This window comes from Bicyclus anynana, chromosome 25, assembly GCF_947172395.1.
Source record: "Bicyclus anynana chromosome 25, ilBicAnyn1.1, whole genome shotgun sequence".
Lineage (NCBI taxonomy): Eukaryota > Metazoa > Arthropoda > Insecta > Lepidoptera > Nymphalidae > Bicyclus > Bicyclus anynana.
In genome coordinates this window covers 10,050,678-10,069,635 of record NC_069107.1, presented here as the reverse complement: position 1 = coordinate 10,069,635, position 18,958 = coordinate 10,050,678, and the positions used below count along the sequence as shown (strand labels likewise).

The 18,958-nt window shown below is 36.2% G+C and overlaps 1 protein-coding gene across 5 annotated transcripts in view; it reads left to right on the top strand.

Moving 5' to 3' along the window:
* The window catches only part of LOC112051396 (chloride channel protein 2), a 69,391-nt gene that overhangs the window by 33,273 nt on the left and 17,160 nt on the right, over positions 1 to 18,958 (top strand). For 4 of the 5 annotated variants that reach the window (XM_052889160.1, XM_052889161.1, XM_052889159.1 and 1 more), the window contains 8 exons: positions 11,628 to 11,790; positions 12,396 to 12,518; positions 13,378 to 13,506; positions 13,909 to 14,042; positions 14,405 to 14,561; positions 16,557 to 16,645; positions 17,606 to 17,727; positions 18,848 to 18,949. In XM_052889160.1, the coding sequence (XP_052745120.1) occupies positions 11,628 to 11,790; positions 12,396 to 12,518; positions 13,378 to 13,506; positions 13,909 to 14,042; positions 14,405 to 14,561; positions 16,557 to 16,645; positions 17,606 to 17,727; positions 18,848 to 18,949 (1,019 nt within the window). Of the gene's footprint in view, positions 1 to 11,627; positions 11,791 to 12,387; positions 12,519 to 13,377; positions 13,507 to 13,908; positions 14,043 to 14,404; positions 14,562 to 16,556; positions 16,646 to 17,605; positions 17,728 to 18,847; positions 18,950 to 18,958 lie in introns of those variants that run through there. The other variant, XM_052889162.1, reaches the window with a different exon arrangement.

The following is an 18,958-nucleotide window of genomic DNA, read 5'->3' as shown; positions in this document are numbered from 1 at the left end:
AGATCAATAAACAAACAAACTGTTCCGCTTTGTTGCCTTAGTTATGAATGATTTTGTTCCAATATGTCCGGGTAAATATGTACATTTCATAATTATAACATTAAAAGGATCTTGAGCTAAGTGTACCTATTACACATACTGATAAAAATCATGTGACATTAGCATATAATAGTCAGTAATTAAGTTGACTGTTTGTTTATTTGCACTAGATAACGGTGTTTGCATTCGGCCAGTAGAGCGCGTCCATAGTATCACGTTCGGCTAATAGATCCCACTTCTGATTGTAGTATTGTGTTCATTTGATTTGTTCTATAGTTCCTGTTCCCGTGGGAATACTAATAATAATAATAATAAAAACATTTATTCAGCCAAAACAACATAACATAAATAAGAAAAAAATACATGAGTATTAATACTAACTTAATACTAAGGCTTCGGCTGAATGGGGCGCTGCCTCAGCTCTATGCTACAGCTAAGACGCTAACTGTAGCGCTGATTTTCAGGCATGACCCCAGGGTGAGCTCACGGACTGATCGGGAGAGCGTTGCGTCATTTATTGATTCCAAATTTAAAATAGATAAAATAATATACTACTATGTATCCACATATCTATAGTAAGTAAAAAACATAAGTACATACAGACGAAACGTAGAACCTCCTCCTTTTTGGAAGTCAGTTAAAAATTAGATTGGAGCGAAGGACAAACATTAATATTATATGCAAAAAATAAATAAAAAATAAAATAAGATTACTAAACAACTACAATAAAGACAAAAAAAAAAAAAATACGGGGATAAAATATAGTATATGTTATTCGGTGAAGATATAACTTTCTAATGGTGATAGAAGTTTAAAAATCGAATTTAACATCATAAAGACGTAGCAAACAAACTAAAAATCAATCATACAAATGTTTGTTTTTCTGTACGTCCGAATTAAAAACGTAATTCCTATAGGATTGTGTGTCTGTCTCCCCATTAATCACAGTCAATTGTGATGACCTTAATCCAGAGGAATGACGTGAATATAGTCTCTTTTGGATTTTTTTTTGCGTAGTGCATAGTTCATTGTGTGAAATATCAAATGAAATTGTTATGAGGATCACATATATATTTTTTTTTTGGTAATTTGTAATACAAAAATTTTCAAGTTACCTACTTATGAAAATAGATACAAATTGACCACCCATCACCATCATACTAAAATAAAACATTGGGTGTCTGTAAAGTCGGTTTACTGGCGATAGTTGAACGTGACAACTACATAAGAAAATACTGATGGAATGGTTGCATTTTTCAAAAGAAACTGTTCGTTTTTCTAAAATACTACTTAATAATCTTCATAGACCAGATTATACTTTATTTCTTGAAAAAAAAGTTGGCAACCCTAGAGCGAGGGAACGACGCATGACGTCATCTTTTTTCGAGTGTGCATCCGGCTCCATCGAATTATAAGACGCTGTCACGTCAAAAAGTAAAAAAATATAGATAGTAGTTTTCAATATATCCGAGTAGATTACGTGAAAATCTATATTGTAGTTAAAATAACATCACTCAGAGTTGTACGTTTTAATTTTTATTTAGATTAGGAAACCTTCCACACGCAAATTAAACTGGCACTTATCCTGTTTTATTTTTACCTAGTTCATTTATTCAAAATATCATACGAACTGTTTTTCTATACATTTTAAATATTTGTAGATAGCGATACAGGAAAACACGACGAGGAAACCTGATCGGGTTATTATTTATTAGCTATGTGGCATTTTTATTCATTAGAATCCCGGGAAATTTAATTTTTACGTTGGCAGTCACACTGGCAATGTTTGTCTTTCTTCTTCCTCGAATGCCTCTCGGACTAGCGGAGGCATTCAGCTTCGTAAATTCTTCTTTATTTTTCGCGAGGCTAAATACTTCTGTGACGCTCGCGATGTCCACTCTCTGATGTTCCTCGACCAAGACTTCTGTGACTAACGCCTCTTCTGCCAGCAACTTTCCGCCCACTCCCACTAGGTGGACCGAGGACATCAAGTAGGTTGCAGGAAACTGCTGGATGCTGGCGGCTCGAGACCGTTTTGCTTGAAGTCCATGCAAGAAGCCTGTCCAGCAGTGGTTGTCCATTGACTGTTAATGATGCTGATAATGATGACTCTAATACCGCCAACCCTTAGGTCTCAGCTCCATATAACCTTTCCTATAAGGAGGAACGCCTGGCCCTTTAGTCGTCGTCATCAACCCATATTCGGCTCACTGCTGAGCTCGAGTCTACTCTCAGAATGAGAGGGGTTAGGCCAATAGTCCACCACGCTGGCCCAATGCGGATTGGCAGACTTCACACACGCAGAGAATTAAGATAATTCTCTGGTATGCAGGTTTCCTCACGATGTTTTCCTTCACCGATTGAGACACGTGATATTTCATTTCTTTGTTTGTTTGAACGCGCTAATCTCAGGAACTACTGCTCCGATTTGAAAAATTATTTCAGTGTCAGATAGCCCATTTATGGAGGAAGGCTATATGATTTATATTATCCGCGTATTCCCACGGGAACGGGAACCACGCGGGTGAAACCGCGCGGCGTCAGCTAATGTAAAACTAATTCGATTGACATGTAGTTTTTCTCTACATGTTCTAACAGTTTTAGTCACGGAACCTCTGTTGGTATAATCTGTGGTAATCATTCGAGTTCCTCGTCCGGAGACGCGTCGCGTGCAGCATCCGCGAAGATAAGATCTGCCTTGAACGGGGTCGCAACCTTAGCACTGAATGTATACAAGATTAAGCCGGAATACCTTTGGACCTCGTAGGGTTTTCACTAATATCTGATAGCTATCGGTATGTCTAACACTAACCGATGCCAGCGTAGTTCCCGTTCGCGTGAGAATAGTGAGATAAATTATTGACACTCACAAATAACGTGGCTAGAAAGCAAAAGAATTTATAAAATCGGTTCAGTAGATGCAAATATTACCCCCTACAATACCATAAACTTTTGGTTAGAGTATGTATATCCATATATATAAAAGAAAGTCGGGTTTGTTACAACACTTATAACTCGAGATCTGCTGTATCGATTTTAATGGTTTTTGACTCGTTAGATTTGTCTCTCTGAAGAATAGCAGAATAAATCTTAAAAACAATGAAAACTCGACGAATAAATAATTAAGAAATAATTTTCCATTTAATGTTACTTTGTTTAGTACCTGTCAAACATTTGCTGTCCATTCTGTCAAATACTATTTATGTAATGATTGACATTTATTTACTTTGTTCGGACTATTTAGTAGATGACTTATGTGAAGTTTGCACAAAATCGGTTGTCATTTCATTTTTTGTAACAAATGAATTCAGAGTGCGTATAGGATGGGGGTAGAGCAGTGTTAGGGTAGGGGTAGGGGTAGGTTAGGAGTAGAGTAGGGGTAGGGTAGGGATAGGGAAAGAGTGCACATAAGTCAAAGTTAAGCTTGACCGGGTCCGCTAGTATATGCATATATAATATAATATGGGTAAAAACATTTAACAAAATTTAACCCACTTCAAAGAAGCATTAATACTCTAAAAAGCGAAATAAAACATGAAGACGTTCCTATGCCAAATAGACTTTTAAAGGTTATTTTGTTTTTTGGCACCGCCTTGAAACCGATCAATAGACAAAAAAAGACATTAGTATGTGTTATTTTTCGCTTTTTAAAGTAATGCACCTTTATTGAAAGTAGTCAGATTTTTTTCGTTAAAAAGTTTTTATTATTCAGTTTTTTAGTGTACTAGTGAACGTAAAACGCCACATTAAGGGCAATTTCGTTCACTTATTTCAGTTATTTTGATTTTAACACAAAACTACTGAACCTATTTTCATGAAAATTAAATGGGACCAATCCGGCTCTTTTAAAACGAAAAAAATATTTTCAAAATTTGTTAATAAATGTAGTTAATAATTCGGCTCACTGCTGAGCTTGAGTCGTCTCTCAGAATGAGAGGGGTTAGGCCAATAGTCAACTACGACCAAATACGGATTGGCAGACTTCACACACACAGAGAATTGAGAAAATTCACTAGTATGCAGGTTTCCTCAAGATGTTTTTCCTTCACCATTTGAGACACGTGAAATTTAATTTCTTAAAATGCACACAACTTGAAAAGTTGGAGGTGCATGTGCCGGACCGGATTCGAACCCACATCCTCCGGAATCGGAGACAGAGGTCATATCCAATGGCAGGGCACAAACAAACATAAAAAACACGCGTCGAAGTCCTCCTTTTTTTGAAGTCGGTAAAAAATCCCAAATTGATCTGAGCTGGTAATCGAACCCAAGGCTTCTATTTTAAGAACCACGGTATAAGTGGTATAATTCGTCGTGGTAACAAAAACCTAAGCTTCCCTTGGCTACCGTTGTCACATGAGCAAGCAATTGAGTATGCAATTATTAAATTTACTTCATCCTAGCGCATATCCTTCCCTCCCACGGTATGTCTGTCGCAGGAATTGTCTAATGAGGGAGCGAGACAGCTCAGGTGTTGGACTTTCCGGCTTTGCCAAGGGATAGTTTCGTTTTGTCAATTAGGTAATTTAACTTGTTTAAATGGCAACTGTATCTCTTTAAAAGGATCTTTTTGCAGGCCTAAAATATGGCCCCACCCCAGGACCCAAAGGATTAGTCTTGCCACCCAGAGAGGTAACAGCGCCAGCCTATTAGGTACCTTGCCTATGGGTGAACAATTAGATGGTGTATATTTGTTATAATTATTTAATTTATTATTCTTTTTATTTAATTTAATTATTAATATGTATTTTCTCTTATTTGCTTCTTTTAAATAAAGTCTTTTAATAGATTGTTAATAAATACCAAATTTGGGAATAGGCCAGTCGGTCCTCGAAAGTCACATTACATTAGCAACAAATTAATTAGTTGTTTGTTTACGTGTTAATCACCGTTTTGTCACAGAAAAGATATTACAACCAGTAGTTGGACTTCATACTAGAGGTCGAAACGCGAGCTATACCTACGCTCCTTGAACATGGGGTGATCGTAGGGTGAAGACAGTCGCGACTGTGCCGCGGTGACGAACGAACGCATGGTGTATTAACAGAGTAAAGTGTATTAATAGTATTAGATTTTTTTAATTATGACCAGTAGGAAATACTGTGCCGTTTTTGGATGCATGAATTCAAAATTATCCCATCCAGAGATAACTTTTTTTAAGTTACCTGGAAACTCTGAAAGGTTAACTTTAAAATAAATTTACTTATTAGTAGGTAGGTACATAATCTTGTATTTTTTAATGGATAAGGTATTTCCTTTTATCTCCAGAATAAAGGTAGGTATCTGGATTAGTAAATAAAGTGAATAGAGTAAAGGAAAGTGATTGACACGATTGAAATATGTAGCTATACGCGGTTCATGAATCACGATACAGTAGGTACGATAAGCTTGTATTAAAACCTCGACTGCTTGTACAATGTATTGTGTGACTGTGCTCGGATCATTTGTGTTTTGTTACCCGACTGCGGCGAAGCCCAAAGGAGGAGTATGTGTTTGAATGTTATGACTTGTTGTTGTATGCGGGCGACGGGAGGAAAGGACTGCGCGGGTGTGAAGTCGTACGCGCTGGGCATCGTTACCCCCCTCCCGGACCGTGCCGACCTTCGGGAGTGTTACGAACAAATTTGCCAAGCACACATACTGATAAATGATATGTCATTAGACTCGTCTAGATAGGCCGAGTGTCACTGGGTAACTTAGTTCTTAAAAAATCAAAATGGCGGATTTTATGCACTTTAATGTGCAAGCTCATAAAACTTTTGCTCAGCTTGGCATTGGTGACAAGAATTTTAACCGACTTCCAAAAAGAATCGTATCGTATTTACAGCGATATTTCCGTCATTTGTAAACCGTTTCTTTTTTGTTTGGATGAATATTCTTTCAGGTTAGTCCCATTTTTTTCATGTCAGGATCTGATAATGGCATCCTAGAGAAATCTAGGGGAACTATCGTATCGTAGGGACAATTAGTGCGTTTGTTCATTGTTTCATTATCTATTTTAAATCACTACAATTTCATGAAGGTATTTATCTTTTTTTTTATTTGTTCACGTAGTGTGGAGGTAATACCTAGATGGCATCACCGAAATAAATATGTTTAAGAATACGACCAATCCTTCAAGATCATTGACGTAGTATCAGCCTTAATTAAATCAACCAATCAAAAAACACGCATTTTTATTTATCACTTCCCATTTTACTACAATTTATAAAGTATTTTATTTGTTTATATAAAAAAAAGTTTATTTACAATCACAAAACTAAGTGGAAACACAAAGTTAGCAAATGTAATTAAATTGCTGCATGCGGGCAGCCCTATGACATGTTTACGTACCGCGCGGCTGTAGGTATTTATTTCAAAAATACGGCCGAGTTATTATACTGCTTGTAATATCTTTACTGTGGTTTTGTCGAGTTACGTGCCGCGTGAGAACTACATTATCTGTAGTAATTACGCCTAATTGTAATTACATAATTATGATGTAAGTGTAACATTTTACATTACATTTGTTACCGTTTTATTATATAATGATTTATTTATTTTGCTATCATCCGCGAAAATTCGGCGAACCCATGCGACAACGTCACCCAGGTCCGACAAAATACTCTCTACGTACGTTTCACCCCGAAACCGGAGCATCCTCAGGAGATGTTGACTCTACAACGTGCAATTGCAAAGTGTCGTTTTCGTCCTTTGCTTCGTCTTTTATAGACCAAAAAGTAGGTGGGGCAAGAGGTGGGCGTTGCCAAGATACTCATAATATAAGCGATTTATCTCGCATCGCATTCAAACATTTTTATTAGTGGTGACTTCGATAACTCTATTTGTTCATTTAATAAGGTAATTCCTGACTTACCGTTTTATTGTTTACCGCGGTATAGTTTTTAGATATGGTCTTATTTAATGGGCTCTACAATGTTTATGCCCACATGCAAAGTAGACGTACCGCCAAGCTATTTAGCGTACCGGTACGATGTCGTGTAGAAACCGAAAAAGGGTGTGGACTTTCATCCTCCTCCTAACAAGTTAGCCCGCTTTCATCTTAGACTGCATCATCACTTACCACTCACAAATAGCAAAGAACGTGGCTTTCTATTGGTAAAAGAATTTTCAAAATTGGTTCAGTACTATCCAGAGATTATCCCTACAATACCACAAACTTTACCTCTTTATAATATTAAGTATATTATATATTAGTATTATAAATTATGCATTAGTAGAGATATATAGACTAGATAGGAGGCCTATCTAGTCTACGATATAGATAGTAAAATTATTTCTTTTATGTTCATTTATTATAAGGATTATAAGGACAAAATTGTAAAAAGATACTAACTTTTTTTATTTATTTATTAACAAAGTAGCCTCTGTGCTATCATGACTGTAACGTATTCCTGTCGCAAATATAATGCATATATAATATTTTAAAATTTTAAAAAATATAATATGTCATATTGTCCTTAGGATTCGATTCTGCGAATCGAATTCAACTGTGCCTTTAAAATCGTCTCCAGAAAATCGAAATTGAACCCAGGCATTCCTAATTGTGCCTATGTTGTTCTTGAAAAAAATCTTATTTTGACTTACTTGGGAATCGAACTTTGGACTCCATTGTAAATCAAGCGTTGTGAAATATCTCTAGGTCGTTGACGTTTTTTTATGTTAACACTGTCTGTGTTATAATTGAATGTTCACGATTTGTTTGTTTTCTGCAAATTATGTTCCTTGATGACGTCACAGCAACACGGAATAACACACGATTTGTGTGTATGTTCGTAATATATCAGATCAATATTATAATTATCACTTAGATCTAGAAAAGTTAGCGTCTGAATCAGAGGGGTTAGGCTAAATTAAATAATCCACCATGCTAGGCTAATTGGCAGACTTTACACACGTTTTCCTTTTTTTTAATTTTTTCAAGTTAGCCCTTGACTACAATCTCACCTGATGATGCAGTCTAAGATGGAAGCGGGCTAACTTGTTAGGAGGATGAAAATCGACACCCCTTTTCGGTTTCTACACGACATCGTACCGGAACGCTAAATCGCTTGGCGGGTACGTATTTGCCGGTAGGGTGGTAACTAACAGCGGCCAAAACCTCCCACCAGCCAGACCTGGACCAATAAAGAAAATCTCATTCGCCCCAGCTGGGGATCGAACCCAGGACCTCCGTCTTGTAAATCCACCGCGCATACCACTGCGCCACGGATGTCGTCAAAAAAAACACGTAGAAAATTTTAAAAATTCTCTGGTATGCAGGTTTCCTCACGATGTTTTTCCTTCACCGTTTGAGACACGTGATATTTAATTTCATTCAATGCACATAACTGAAAAGTGCGAGGTGCATACCCCTAACTGAATTCGAACGTACGCTCTCCGAATCGAAGCCAGAGGTCATATCCACTGGGCTATCGCGGCTCGTACGTATCATCATCATTATCAACCCATATTCAGTTCACTGCTGAGCTCGAGTCTCCTCTCACAATGAGAGGAGTTAGGCCAATAGTCCACCATGCTGGCGCTGGCCCAACGCGGCTTGGCAGACTTCACACACGCAAAGAATTGAGAAAATTCTCTGGTATGCAGGTTTCCTCACGATGTTTATCCTTCACCGTTTGAGACATGTGGTATTTAATTTCTTAAAATGCACACAACTGAAAAGTTGGAGGTGCATACTCCTGGATTCGAACGTACGCCCTGCGAATCGAAGGCAGAGGTCATATCCACTGGGCTATCGCGGCTCGCACTTATAGTGGAGATTTAATTATTCAGATATTAAAATTCATAGCCAAACACAACCTCTCATAAATACATAAATAGTACGTCTGTCCTTCTGTCTGGATGCACGTTAGCTGAATTCGTAGCTACGGGACGGTTTTCCTCTATTCGCAATGCAATTTGTTCACCAATTTCGCATTGTCCTATTATGATAATGTTTTATTCATAATCCATATATGATAGGCTATTGTTTATGTTTGGTAAAGGTGAAATTATTAACATATTCAATACATCCATTGAATATGTCCTTAAACGTGACTGGGAAGTCTAGATTTTGATTCCTAAATGTGCTTGTAGGACCTAACATAATATTGTTCATGTTTCCTTCTTCTAAGACATTTTTAGAAACAGTTAAAATCATCATCTTCATCATCATCATCATATCAGCCGATAGCCGATGGACGTCTACAGTTTGACATAGGCCTTTTATAGTGTCCGCCACAACGGTCCTGGGGTGTGATTCCGCTATTTTATACTCGTCGATGTAATATTCGCCTCTGTCAAGTGTTATTAAAATATTAACTTTATTTCTATGGGATGCCAAAAAAAACGTCACTAACAACGAAGTTGCCATGGATATGAACGAGCAGCCTGCTTTGTTGTTTAAACGAAGGAATAAGGCTTTAACCACTTGACTCCTAAATGGACGACCGGTCGCCCATCGTATCCGTTACGTGACATGTAAAAAAATATAAAGTAAACTAAGGGCAATAGGCGAGCACAGTATCATGCTCCGCGCGATAGAGAAATATATAAAGATTTTTTAAATGGCTCACAACGGTAGATTAAAACCGCATTCCCTGACTGTCGGCTTCTTCAACGCAGACGGGCTTTTCGATAAAATGCTCGCGGGCAGCGAATGGTTTGGATTTAAATACCGGGTGTTTCAGGACGAGGTAACATCCTTGTGAAGCGAAATGAACTGAAGATTAGCTGCTTTAGATAACAGTATCAAGACAAACATTCACGCGTTCACCTTGAGGTTAATTTGGGGAAAATATTTGCTAACTACCGAACTCGTGAATTTCCTAGATTATATGTGGTTGCACTGATTTTAATATTTATATATAATATTTTTTTGCTCATTAGTCCCGTGGTTACCCTAAAGACCTCGGATCACAAGGTCCTGGATCACTGGATCGACTTGATTTTTAGCTACTCGTATAGGTATATGTACGATGAATATCGAACAAGCCAACCTGGAATCAGTTTCAGAAATAAGAGCCGTTATTGTATCACTGCTAAACCGCTAAACCGATTTAGATGAGTTTTGGTACTTGATAAAAGGGGCCTCGGAGAAACATTATCCCGAAAAAATCCATGATTTCTGCGGGATTTGCGAAAAACCTGAATTTCACCCGCGTAGTCGCGGGCATCTGCTAAAAGATATTATAATGACATACTAATAACATTACGCAACTACTCGTAGTTGTATCCTATGACACTGAACTGAAAACTTGAATATACGCTAACGAGTAGGTCAGGTTTTAACACCTTCGAGATACCACTATTTAGGTCAAATGCAAACAATACCTATAACCTTTAGGGCAATATGTATAGTTGTGGAAATCTATACTAATATTATGAATGTGAAAATAAATCTATCTAAATATCATATATTCCCGACTAAACCGCAGAACGGATGTTGAAAAATTTTGGTATGAGATAAATTAGACATTGGAGCAGAACTTAGGCTACTGTTTGTCGTACAATGTAAATATAATTTGGAGTGAAACGGGGTTGAGGATTTTTATGAAAGTCCTATAATCCTTCATCTTTCAAGTCACATTCCCGGTAATTGGTACTCGTTACAATTTACACTGATCTTCTTGAATCGGATTAAGTCTATGGATGTTGACTAGTCCAGTTCAACAGAAAGTCTGTCCTCAAAGAAACTAAATTACGATCAGTGCTGTAAAAAGCTACGATTTTTGTATTCGTCACTCCTAGTAAACATAAGCCGTCATCAAGACTAAAAATTACTCGTAGACCAAAGAAGTGCAACAATACTTCGCGGATTTCAGGTCTTACAACAACGTAAAATGTAAAAAAAAATTGGCAAATGTTCTTTACGCACAAAATGTGAAATGGCGGCGGCAAACAGGCTTATCTGTACTTTTACAGTTACAATTTCCCTAGATAGTCTAAATAATTGCACAGGCATCTTTATCGTTTGCCTTTGTCAAACAGCTAAGATTAACGGGTTATCATTAGCAAACAGATATTCAAGGTTAGTTTAACATTTTCACCATAGCTAGTGGGCTTAGTCTAATCTGTTAACATATTATAGGAGATGATAATTTAATAATATTTAAAATTAAATCTAATATCATTAAATTCATTAAAGTGTGTGATTCTGATAAATTGAGTCTGAAAATAAAAAATAGAGTAGTTACAGATCATAAATAATGTAGACCCAAATCAGAGTACAGATAAATATCTACTGTATTTACTGAGCCCAAAGTGTTATGTGCGTATAGATAGAAGAAAATAATTTAGAGGTATAACAGTTGAAATATACATTACCCAAACTAATAGCTTGAATATTACTGTAGTTTAAAGTATAAAAATGGATGAAACACTAATAGTGATATTTTGCAACAGTAATGGAATTTTTTGTTTTGGTGTTTAGGTAACTTGTAAATTAAATACAAAATACAGAGTTTAAGCAAACATAATGAAGTGACTTAGATTCGCAAGAAAACTACTAAATACTTCTCTGTTCTTCTATGTTTTTAAACTTTTAGTTGTAGATCAAAATCTTTCTTTAAAGTTAAATATAAAACAAGTCTTCTCCTCTTTTCTAGATGTATGGTCGTTATCAACGCGACCTAAGTGAAGCGGCCAGAGAAGAAGCTAGAAGACTTAGAAGACTAAGAAAAAGAAGACGGAAAGATGACAAACTTCGGCAAAAAGAACTGGAGGCCACAGGCAAACATCGACCTAGGGGGAAGTTTTTTAAAGTTTTAGGTAAATTGAAAGTTTTTTCTATGATTGTGCTTTATTCTAAACATACTAATGAATATGATGAAAGCAATAAAAACATTATCCTCCTTCTGACGCAGTCGGGTAAAATTGAGATTAGCAGGTAAAAATATAAGATTTTTTTTTATTTGTTTAATCCAATGTCTATAGATTTGACCACGTAGAGTCTTGAGTTCTTGATAGAACGTCTATGAATACGCTAAAATGATAACCTCATTGAAATAGGTTTAAAATTGTCGGATATTAGCGCAATGTTACATAAAAGCAGACAAAGAGATTAACAATAAGATATAAAAAATATATTTTTTTTAATTCTCTTCTCACTGTTTTTCTATTTTTTTAGCAATACCAGATATCTTGGTTTCTATAGTTTTATTATAAACCTCAAGCATAACTCTGTTTGAAAATTGATGAATAAAATTGAATTAAAATTAACGAATCGGTTGAAATCGACCTATAATTTGTAAGTCCTTATGTAAGACCTATGTCCAGTCGCTTCCATCGGCTGATCATAATGATGATGATGAACTATGAATGGAGAGCAACAATAATCTGATACAAAGCTTATTCAATGATGTGAAGTGCATTAGGTTACGTGTGGAGGCATACGTTCGCGCGGCTGGGCGAGGACTGGGTCTTCCTGGCGCTGCTCGGCATCATCATGGCGATCCTCAACTTCGCGATGGACAAAGGCATCGCTGTCTGTAACAATGGTAACATATTGCTTTATTTCTTCACTACAACATTCAACTTCGTCAAAAAATGTATTTCAAGCAGGTTACTTTTGAAAAGTTAAAGTTTTCGTTCTATATCATAAATTCTATGTATTTTAGAAAAACATTGCAAAAGTACTTAAATCAGTGAATAACTGGAAACTTGCAAATATTAAGCATCTACGTACTTGGAGATGACAATAATCTACATACTCGTAAATATGCTTAGATGTTATGAATAAAGAGAGACCTACTTGTACACTGAAAAGACATCATCTCATTCATTTGTTAATAACCGACCTTTACAGTTACGACTTGTGCATAATTACATCATGAACACATGTAAAATAATAGCGGTAATGCATAATATGCAAGAAATAAACTTTAAAACAACTAAATTGCAAATAATTTACATGTTTTACAAAACATTATTATCTTTACATGCCAACTTTAGGATAAACAAGTAAGTGTGAATTTGCACCTATTTCAGAATTTTAAAGATCTTTAAGATGATCCTTCAAATGTCGTACATGCAATATGTTTTTCCTGTTGTTTCTCGAAAATTACATCTTTGATTACTGATGGAACTGCAGATACTTTAACTTGATATAGTTAGTTGTGATGGTGTTCTGTTCGGCATATAAATAACACAACACTGGGTATATTATTATACACAAACTTAAATAATAAATCGATACTATCGAGTAGCACAGCCGGTTATAGACTATTTATAGAGTGATGTGAATTGATAATAATCTACTTAACTTTTTACGCCCCCTAAGTAGTGGCACAATTATTTATATGCCTCTACACTCATCGATCATGGTAAATATTTCATTTATTGTGTTTTGTTTCACAGCACGTATGTGGATGTACAAAGACTTGGCCACGTCTACTTTTAGTCAATACGTAGCGTGGGTGTCCCTCCCTGTATGTTTAATTCTCTTCGCCGCTGGATTCGTCCACATAGTCGCCGCTCAGAGTATCGGTAAGTGTATTTTTGTTCTAATTCATTTAAAATATTTTTTTTCTTAATTTAAATTAAATGTAACTTTCTTGTTAACGAAGAAATTAAATAGTAGCGGCCCTAAAAGTCACCCTTGTTAAAGTCCACAATGAAAAAAAATTCAGTACTACAAACACAACACAGAAGATAAAGCGATGTGCAATCCTTTTGTTCATTTAATTTATTTATTTAATTTAAAAGTAAAAGTACAATATCTTGTTAACAAACAAATAAAATAGTAGCGGCCCTGAAAGTCACCCTTGATAAAGACTGCAATTAAAAAGTTTTCAGTACTACGAAACATTCATAGAGATCAGAATGTAAGACGATGTTTAGGCGTTTGCTTTTGAGCCATAAATAATATTATTTTTTCATTATTTTAAGGTTCCGGTATACCAGAAATGAAGACAATATTAAGAGGAGTTAATTTGAAAGAATACCTAACATTCCGTGCTTTAATATCTAAGCTTATTGGTCTCACTGCTACTCTAGGATCTGGTTTGCCGCTTGGCAAAGAGGTGAGACTATGATTAAAGTATCTACTAGAAATTATATAAATAGTGTACACGCATAACTTCGAATTGAGTATTATATATAATTTACAATGTGTTAGTTAACTTAAAAGATCGCTGCGGATTTTATTTCTAAATTTCAGTTTCGTGTTTAATTTGAATTTATTAAATAATAAGTATATTAACTAAATTTGTTGTAAATTTAGTTAATATACGCCATTTAAGATTTCGCAAATATAAAAGTTATAACTATAATAATATTTTTAAAAATCTTTACAATAAATAAAGGATATTGTGTTTTTATCCAAAAGAAGACCATTTGTGAATTCAAACAAAAATAATTATGACCTTATCTTTTTAATTTCCAGGGTCCATCAGTTCACATAGCATCAATGGTAGCTAGTCTGCTGTCCAAACTGGTGACAACGTTCCAAGGCATCTACAGTAACGAGTCGCGTACCACTGAGATGTTGGCAGCCGCTTGCGCTGTGGGAGTTGCTTCGTGTTTCGCCGCTCCTGTTGGAGGTAAATCAGAAGTCTCTGTTATCAAATCTTTGTCACCATTTTTGTGAATATCAGCGTCATTTGCATCACCAAGATCACTGATAACTCATTTTGGAGTACTTACGCGTTTGAAAATTCCTTTTAGAGTCGATTTACTAGCATGTATATTCATTATCTCGCTATATTATCGTCAAAACTAGTTTGTATTACTAAGATGTTGACAACCGCCTGCGCTGAGGGGATTCCTTCGTGTTTCGCCGCTTCTATTGGAGATACATCAGTATTGTAATCGCTATTTTTATCATTTTGAAAGGAACTACTTTAAAAGTTGAAATATTCACTGTCTTGCTACTGCTTGCTTGTCGTTTAAACAGTCAAGCATTGCTGTAACTTAGGCTATGCTGTTAATGTTTCTTGGACGCGTAATTAGCGGTTTGATTCCTCAATCAATCAATATTTTTTTTATTTTTCCAGAATATGGTACATTTACATAGGTCTTTTATGTTATATTTAAACACATATCCTGCCATAGTTAGTGTGCAAAAGTGTTCCTCATCCCTTTCACTTACTGGAAAGATATGGAATGCCTTTCCAGTTTCTGTTTATCCTACTACATTCAATTTTGGTATCTTCCAAGTCCTGGCAAGCAAAATTATGCACTCTACTCTGAAACATCACCGTAGGCTCATCATCATTATCGCTTACCATCAAGTGTGATTGCAAAGTCATTGTCAAAGTGTTGGCTTATATAATTAAAAAAAAAACAAGTGACAACGTTCCAGTAATGTTTCAGCATTGAATGTATTACTCGTAATATAGATAACAGAATTGTAGTTATAGTAGGTACTTTTCGGTGTAATAGCAATTGGACAAAGTCGAATTCCATTTTAATGAAAGCCTTATCATGGCAATATCACAATCATGGTTTACGAGGGCGCTGCGCAATTGACCCCCACATATAGAATATTTAACGAGAGTCGCAAATGAAAAGAATATCAATTACACCTGGTAAATACTTACCCGTCGTGGAGTTATCTGGATACTTCTGGATTCAGTTGAAACTATTGCAGACTACGTTTAAATAATTAACTGTTTCATTATGTGAAATATGTATAGTTGTTTCTTCTAGTCTTAGAATTAGTCTAGAGTTATTACTAATATTATGTAACTAGCTGACGCCGCGCGGTTTCACCCGCGTGGTTCCCGTTCCCGTAGAAATACAGGGATAAAATATAGAATATAGCCTTCCTCGATATATGGGCTATTTAACACTGAAAGAATTTTTCAAATCGGAAATGTAGTTCCTGAGATTAGCGCATTCAATCAAACAAACTCTTCAGCTTTATAATATTAGTATAGATAGGCAATATGGGAAATACTCTCAGTATCTACATTTTTATTATAGCACCTAACCTAACCTATGTGCTATTATAGAAATGTAGATACCAAATGTGGCATTTAATAATGTCACTAGAAATTGCATAATCGGATAAAAAATGATTTAAGTTTCTTAAAGATTCACTAAGGATTATAAATTTTTACTTTTAGGGGTGGAAATTGACAAGGGGAAGCGTGAGTGAAAGTCTGTTATTTCAAATTCAAGGTTAGGCTTTGAACTAAGCGTTAAGCGTATAGATAAAGATAGGATTAATACACGACCGCTTTTTATTTCCATATCTACTCGTATACTAATATTATAAAGAGGTACAGTTTGTGAGTTTTTGAATTTGGGGGGGTAACCTCTAAATATACTGAACCGTTTTTGAAAAATCTTACGCTAATACAAAGCCATGTTATTTGTGTTTGTCATCGCATATTTTATCCTTGTATCACCAAGGGAACAGGAACTATATGCACGTGAAACTGCGGGGTTAATGCCATGTATAGCAGCGGTAGATTTCTCTGGATGCTGAATAATGTTAATTTGTTCCTCTGTGAAGCTCCGACACTTCTGTCTTCTCTCTGATATATACATAATTATTTGTACACTGCAATGATTGTTTTATGTCTCTGCAGGAGTGCTGTTTTCCATAGAAGTAACCACCACGTACTTCGCAGTGCGGAACTACTGGCGCGGGTTCTTTGCCGCGTGCTGCAGCGCTATCGTGAGTATTTTGCCGGCCCCCTTGGATTTATATATATATCGGCTGGGCCGACTGAGGTTTTCTTAATCGGTCCAGGTCTTCCTGGAGGGAGGTGTGTTACTACTCTACCGGCAAAGACCAGTCGATTTTCGTTCCAGTACGAAATTGTTTGCCCGCTTCCACATCTTAGATTGCATCATCACTTACCATCAGATGAGATTGTAGTCAGGGATTAACTTGTAAATATAAATAATGATAAAAAATCAAGTGAATCTGTTGCTTCGAGTCCTTTGACCCGGGCGCAAAACCGACAATGATCGAATGTTGAGCGAACTGTGTGATATACTATCGTATTCGATTAATAATGATCAATTTTACGAACAGTGTATTGGGTGTATGATGTTAATTTGAACACCATGAAGGCAAGAGTTAATAGACATTTAGGCAAGTTCGTTCGAAATGTTACTGTCTCTGCTTCCTATTAGGCATGATTATCACAAGCCTATCTAGCATGCAAGAAATGGGAGTACTGCCTCATCACCTACAATTTGAACACCATCAAGTCAAAGAGGGAATAGACAACTCAACAAGTTCGCTCTTCTCAACTTAATCTTGGCAAATTTGTTCGTAACACTCCTGATGGTCCGCGCGGTCCGGGAGGGTGACGTACGTCCGTCCCCCCCGTCGCCCGTATATCATGAAAGTGTCATCAACGAACTTGCAAAGCCATATCACATTAGTCGCGATTGTCACAAGCCTTTCTAGCTCGGATTTGCTCCAACTGAAGTCAGTATTATTGCTTCCCGTTTAGTGTGATCGAATTTCATCATCATCATCATCATCATCATATCAGCCGATAGTCGTCTTCTGCAAGACATAGGCCTTTTGTAGGGACTTCCAAACATCACGATACTGAGCCACCTGCATGCATCGAATTTACCATGAACAAAATGATGAGAGTGCTGTGTTTTATGGTGGTAGATGTTCCGGCTGCTGTCAGTTTGGTCGGGCGCCATGCCCACCGTCAAGCCACTGTTCCCCACCAATCTCCCGCAGGATTTCCCCTTCGACCCGCAGGAGTTCGCCGTGTTCGTGCTGCTGGGGTAAGTCTCTCTCTCCTCTTCCTCCCTCCTTTTTATCTCTCTCTTTCTCTCCTCTTCCTCCCCCTTCTTTCTCTCTCTTTATCTCTTTCTCCTCTTCCTCCCTTTGTAAAAAACGGATCCCTAAATCGAATATTACATTTTTAAGAGCTAATTTTTTAAAAGAGGTTAATAATAGATACGTAAATTAATCACAAAAGTAATATATATAATGAAATTACAAAGAAAACTATAACGGCTATTTAAAGGGCAAAGATTAGCCATCGCTATTTAAAGAGTATAGTCGACCAACTTAAAAAGTGTAGTTGGTAAAATTGAATACTAATTCCGTTGATAATTAAAAAGATAAAGTTGTCAGTAACATAACTCAGAGTTTGTTAAAACTAGAAAGATAAAATTTAGTTTGGGTATGTATATTAAATTCGTCTATAAAATGGAAGAAAAAATGTTAATAAAAAATAAATTGGGTTCCTTCCTTACATGCAAAGTGAGGATGAATTTTTCATCGTCTATCCCATGTGGGGTATGGTTATCGGTATTTTTGTGCATTACATAGGGGATTACAGTGCTAGCTTAATCTACGGAGCCTTACTCTGCGCGTGCCTCGACATGCACTTGGCCGGTTTTTTTTGTATTTCACATTATTGCTCTTCCTTTGAACATACGGCAATCAAAGACACTGGACATTTTTAAAAATGCCGTATAGACTCACTATCTGATGCAGTAAAGACGATCTGTATCTATTATTTCTCTTCAATATAATGTATTAATTAGTATATTTTGATATGTATTTTATTCATTATTGTAGGTATTTGTGTAATATTGTTTATGTATTAGGATGTAAATTATTTGTATGTATGTGTATTACTAATAATATGGTTATTTTTGTTTTACGCCACCTGCTGATGTCCTTAAGCTATCCTAAACCGAAGGTTGCCTGGAAGAAATCGCTACTTAGCGATAAGACCGCCTTTTGTATGCTGATCTCTTCTTAATATGTTTTTATTTCACTTGTATTTGTCTTTGTGGTGTTCAAATAAAGTATATCTATCTATCTATCAATTATAATTATATTATTATTATAATATTATTATTATAAATATATATGTTTTGTATGTCACAGTATCGTGTGCGGTCTCATGGCTGCCCTGTGGGTGTACCTCCACCGCCAGTACGTGCTATTCATGCGAAACACCAAGGTCCTCAGCAACTTCTTGCAGAAGAAGTGAGTTTC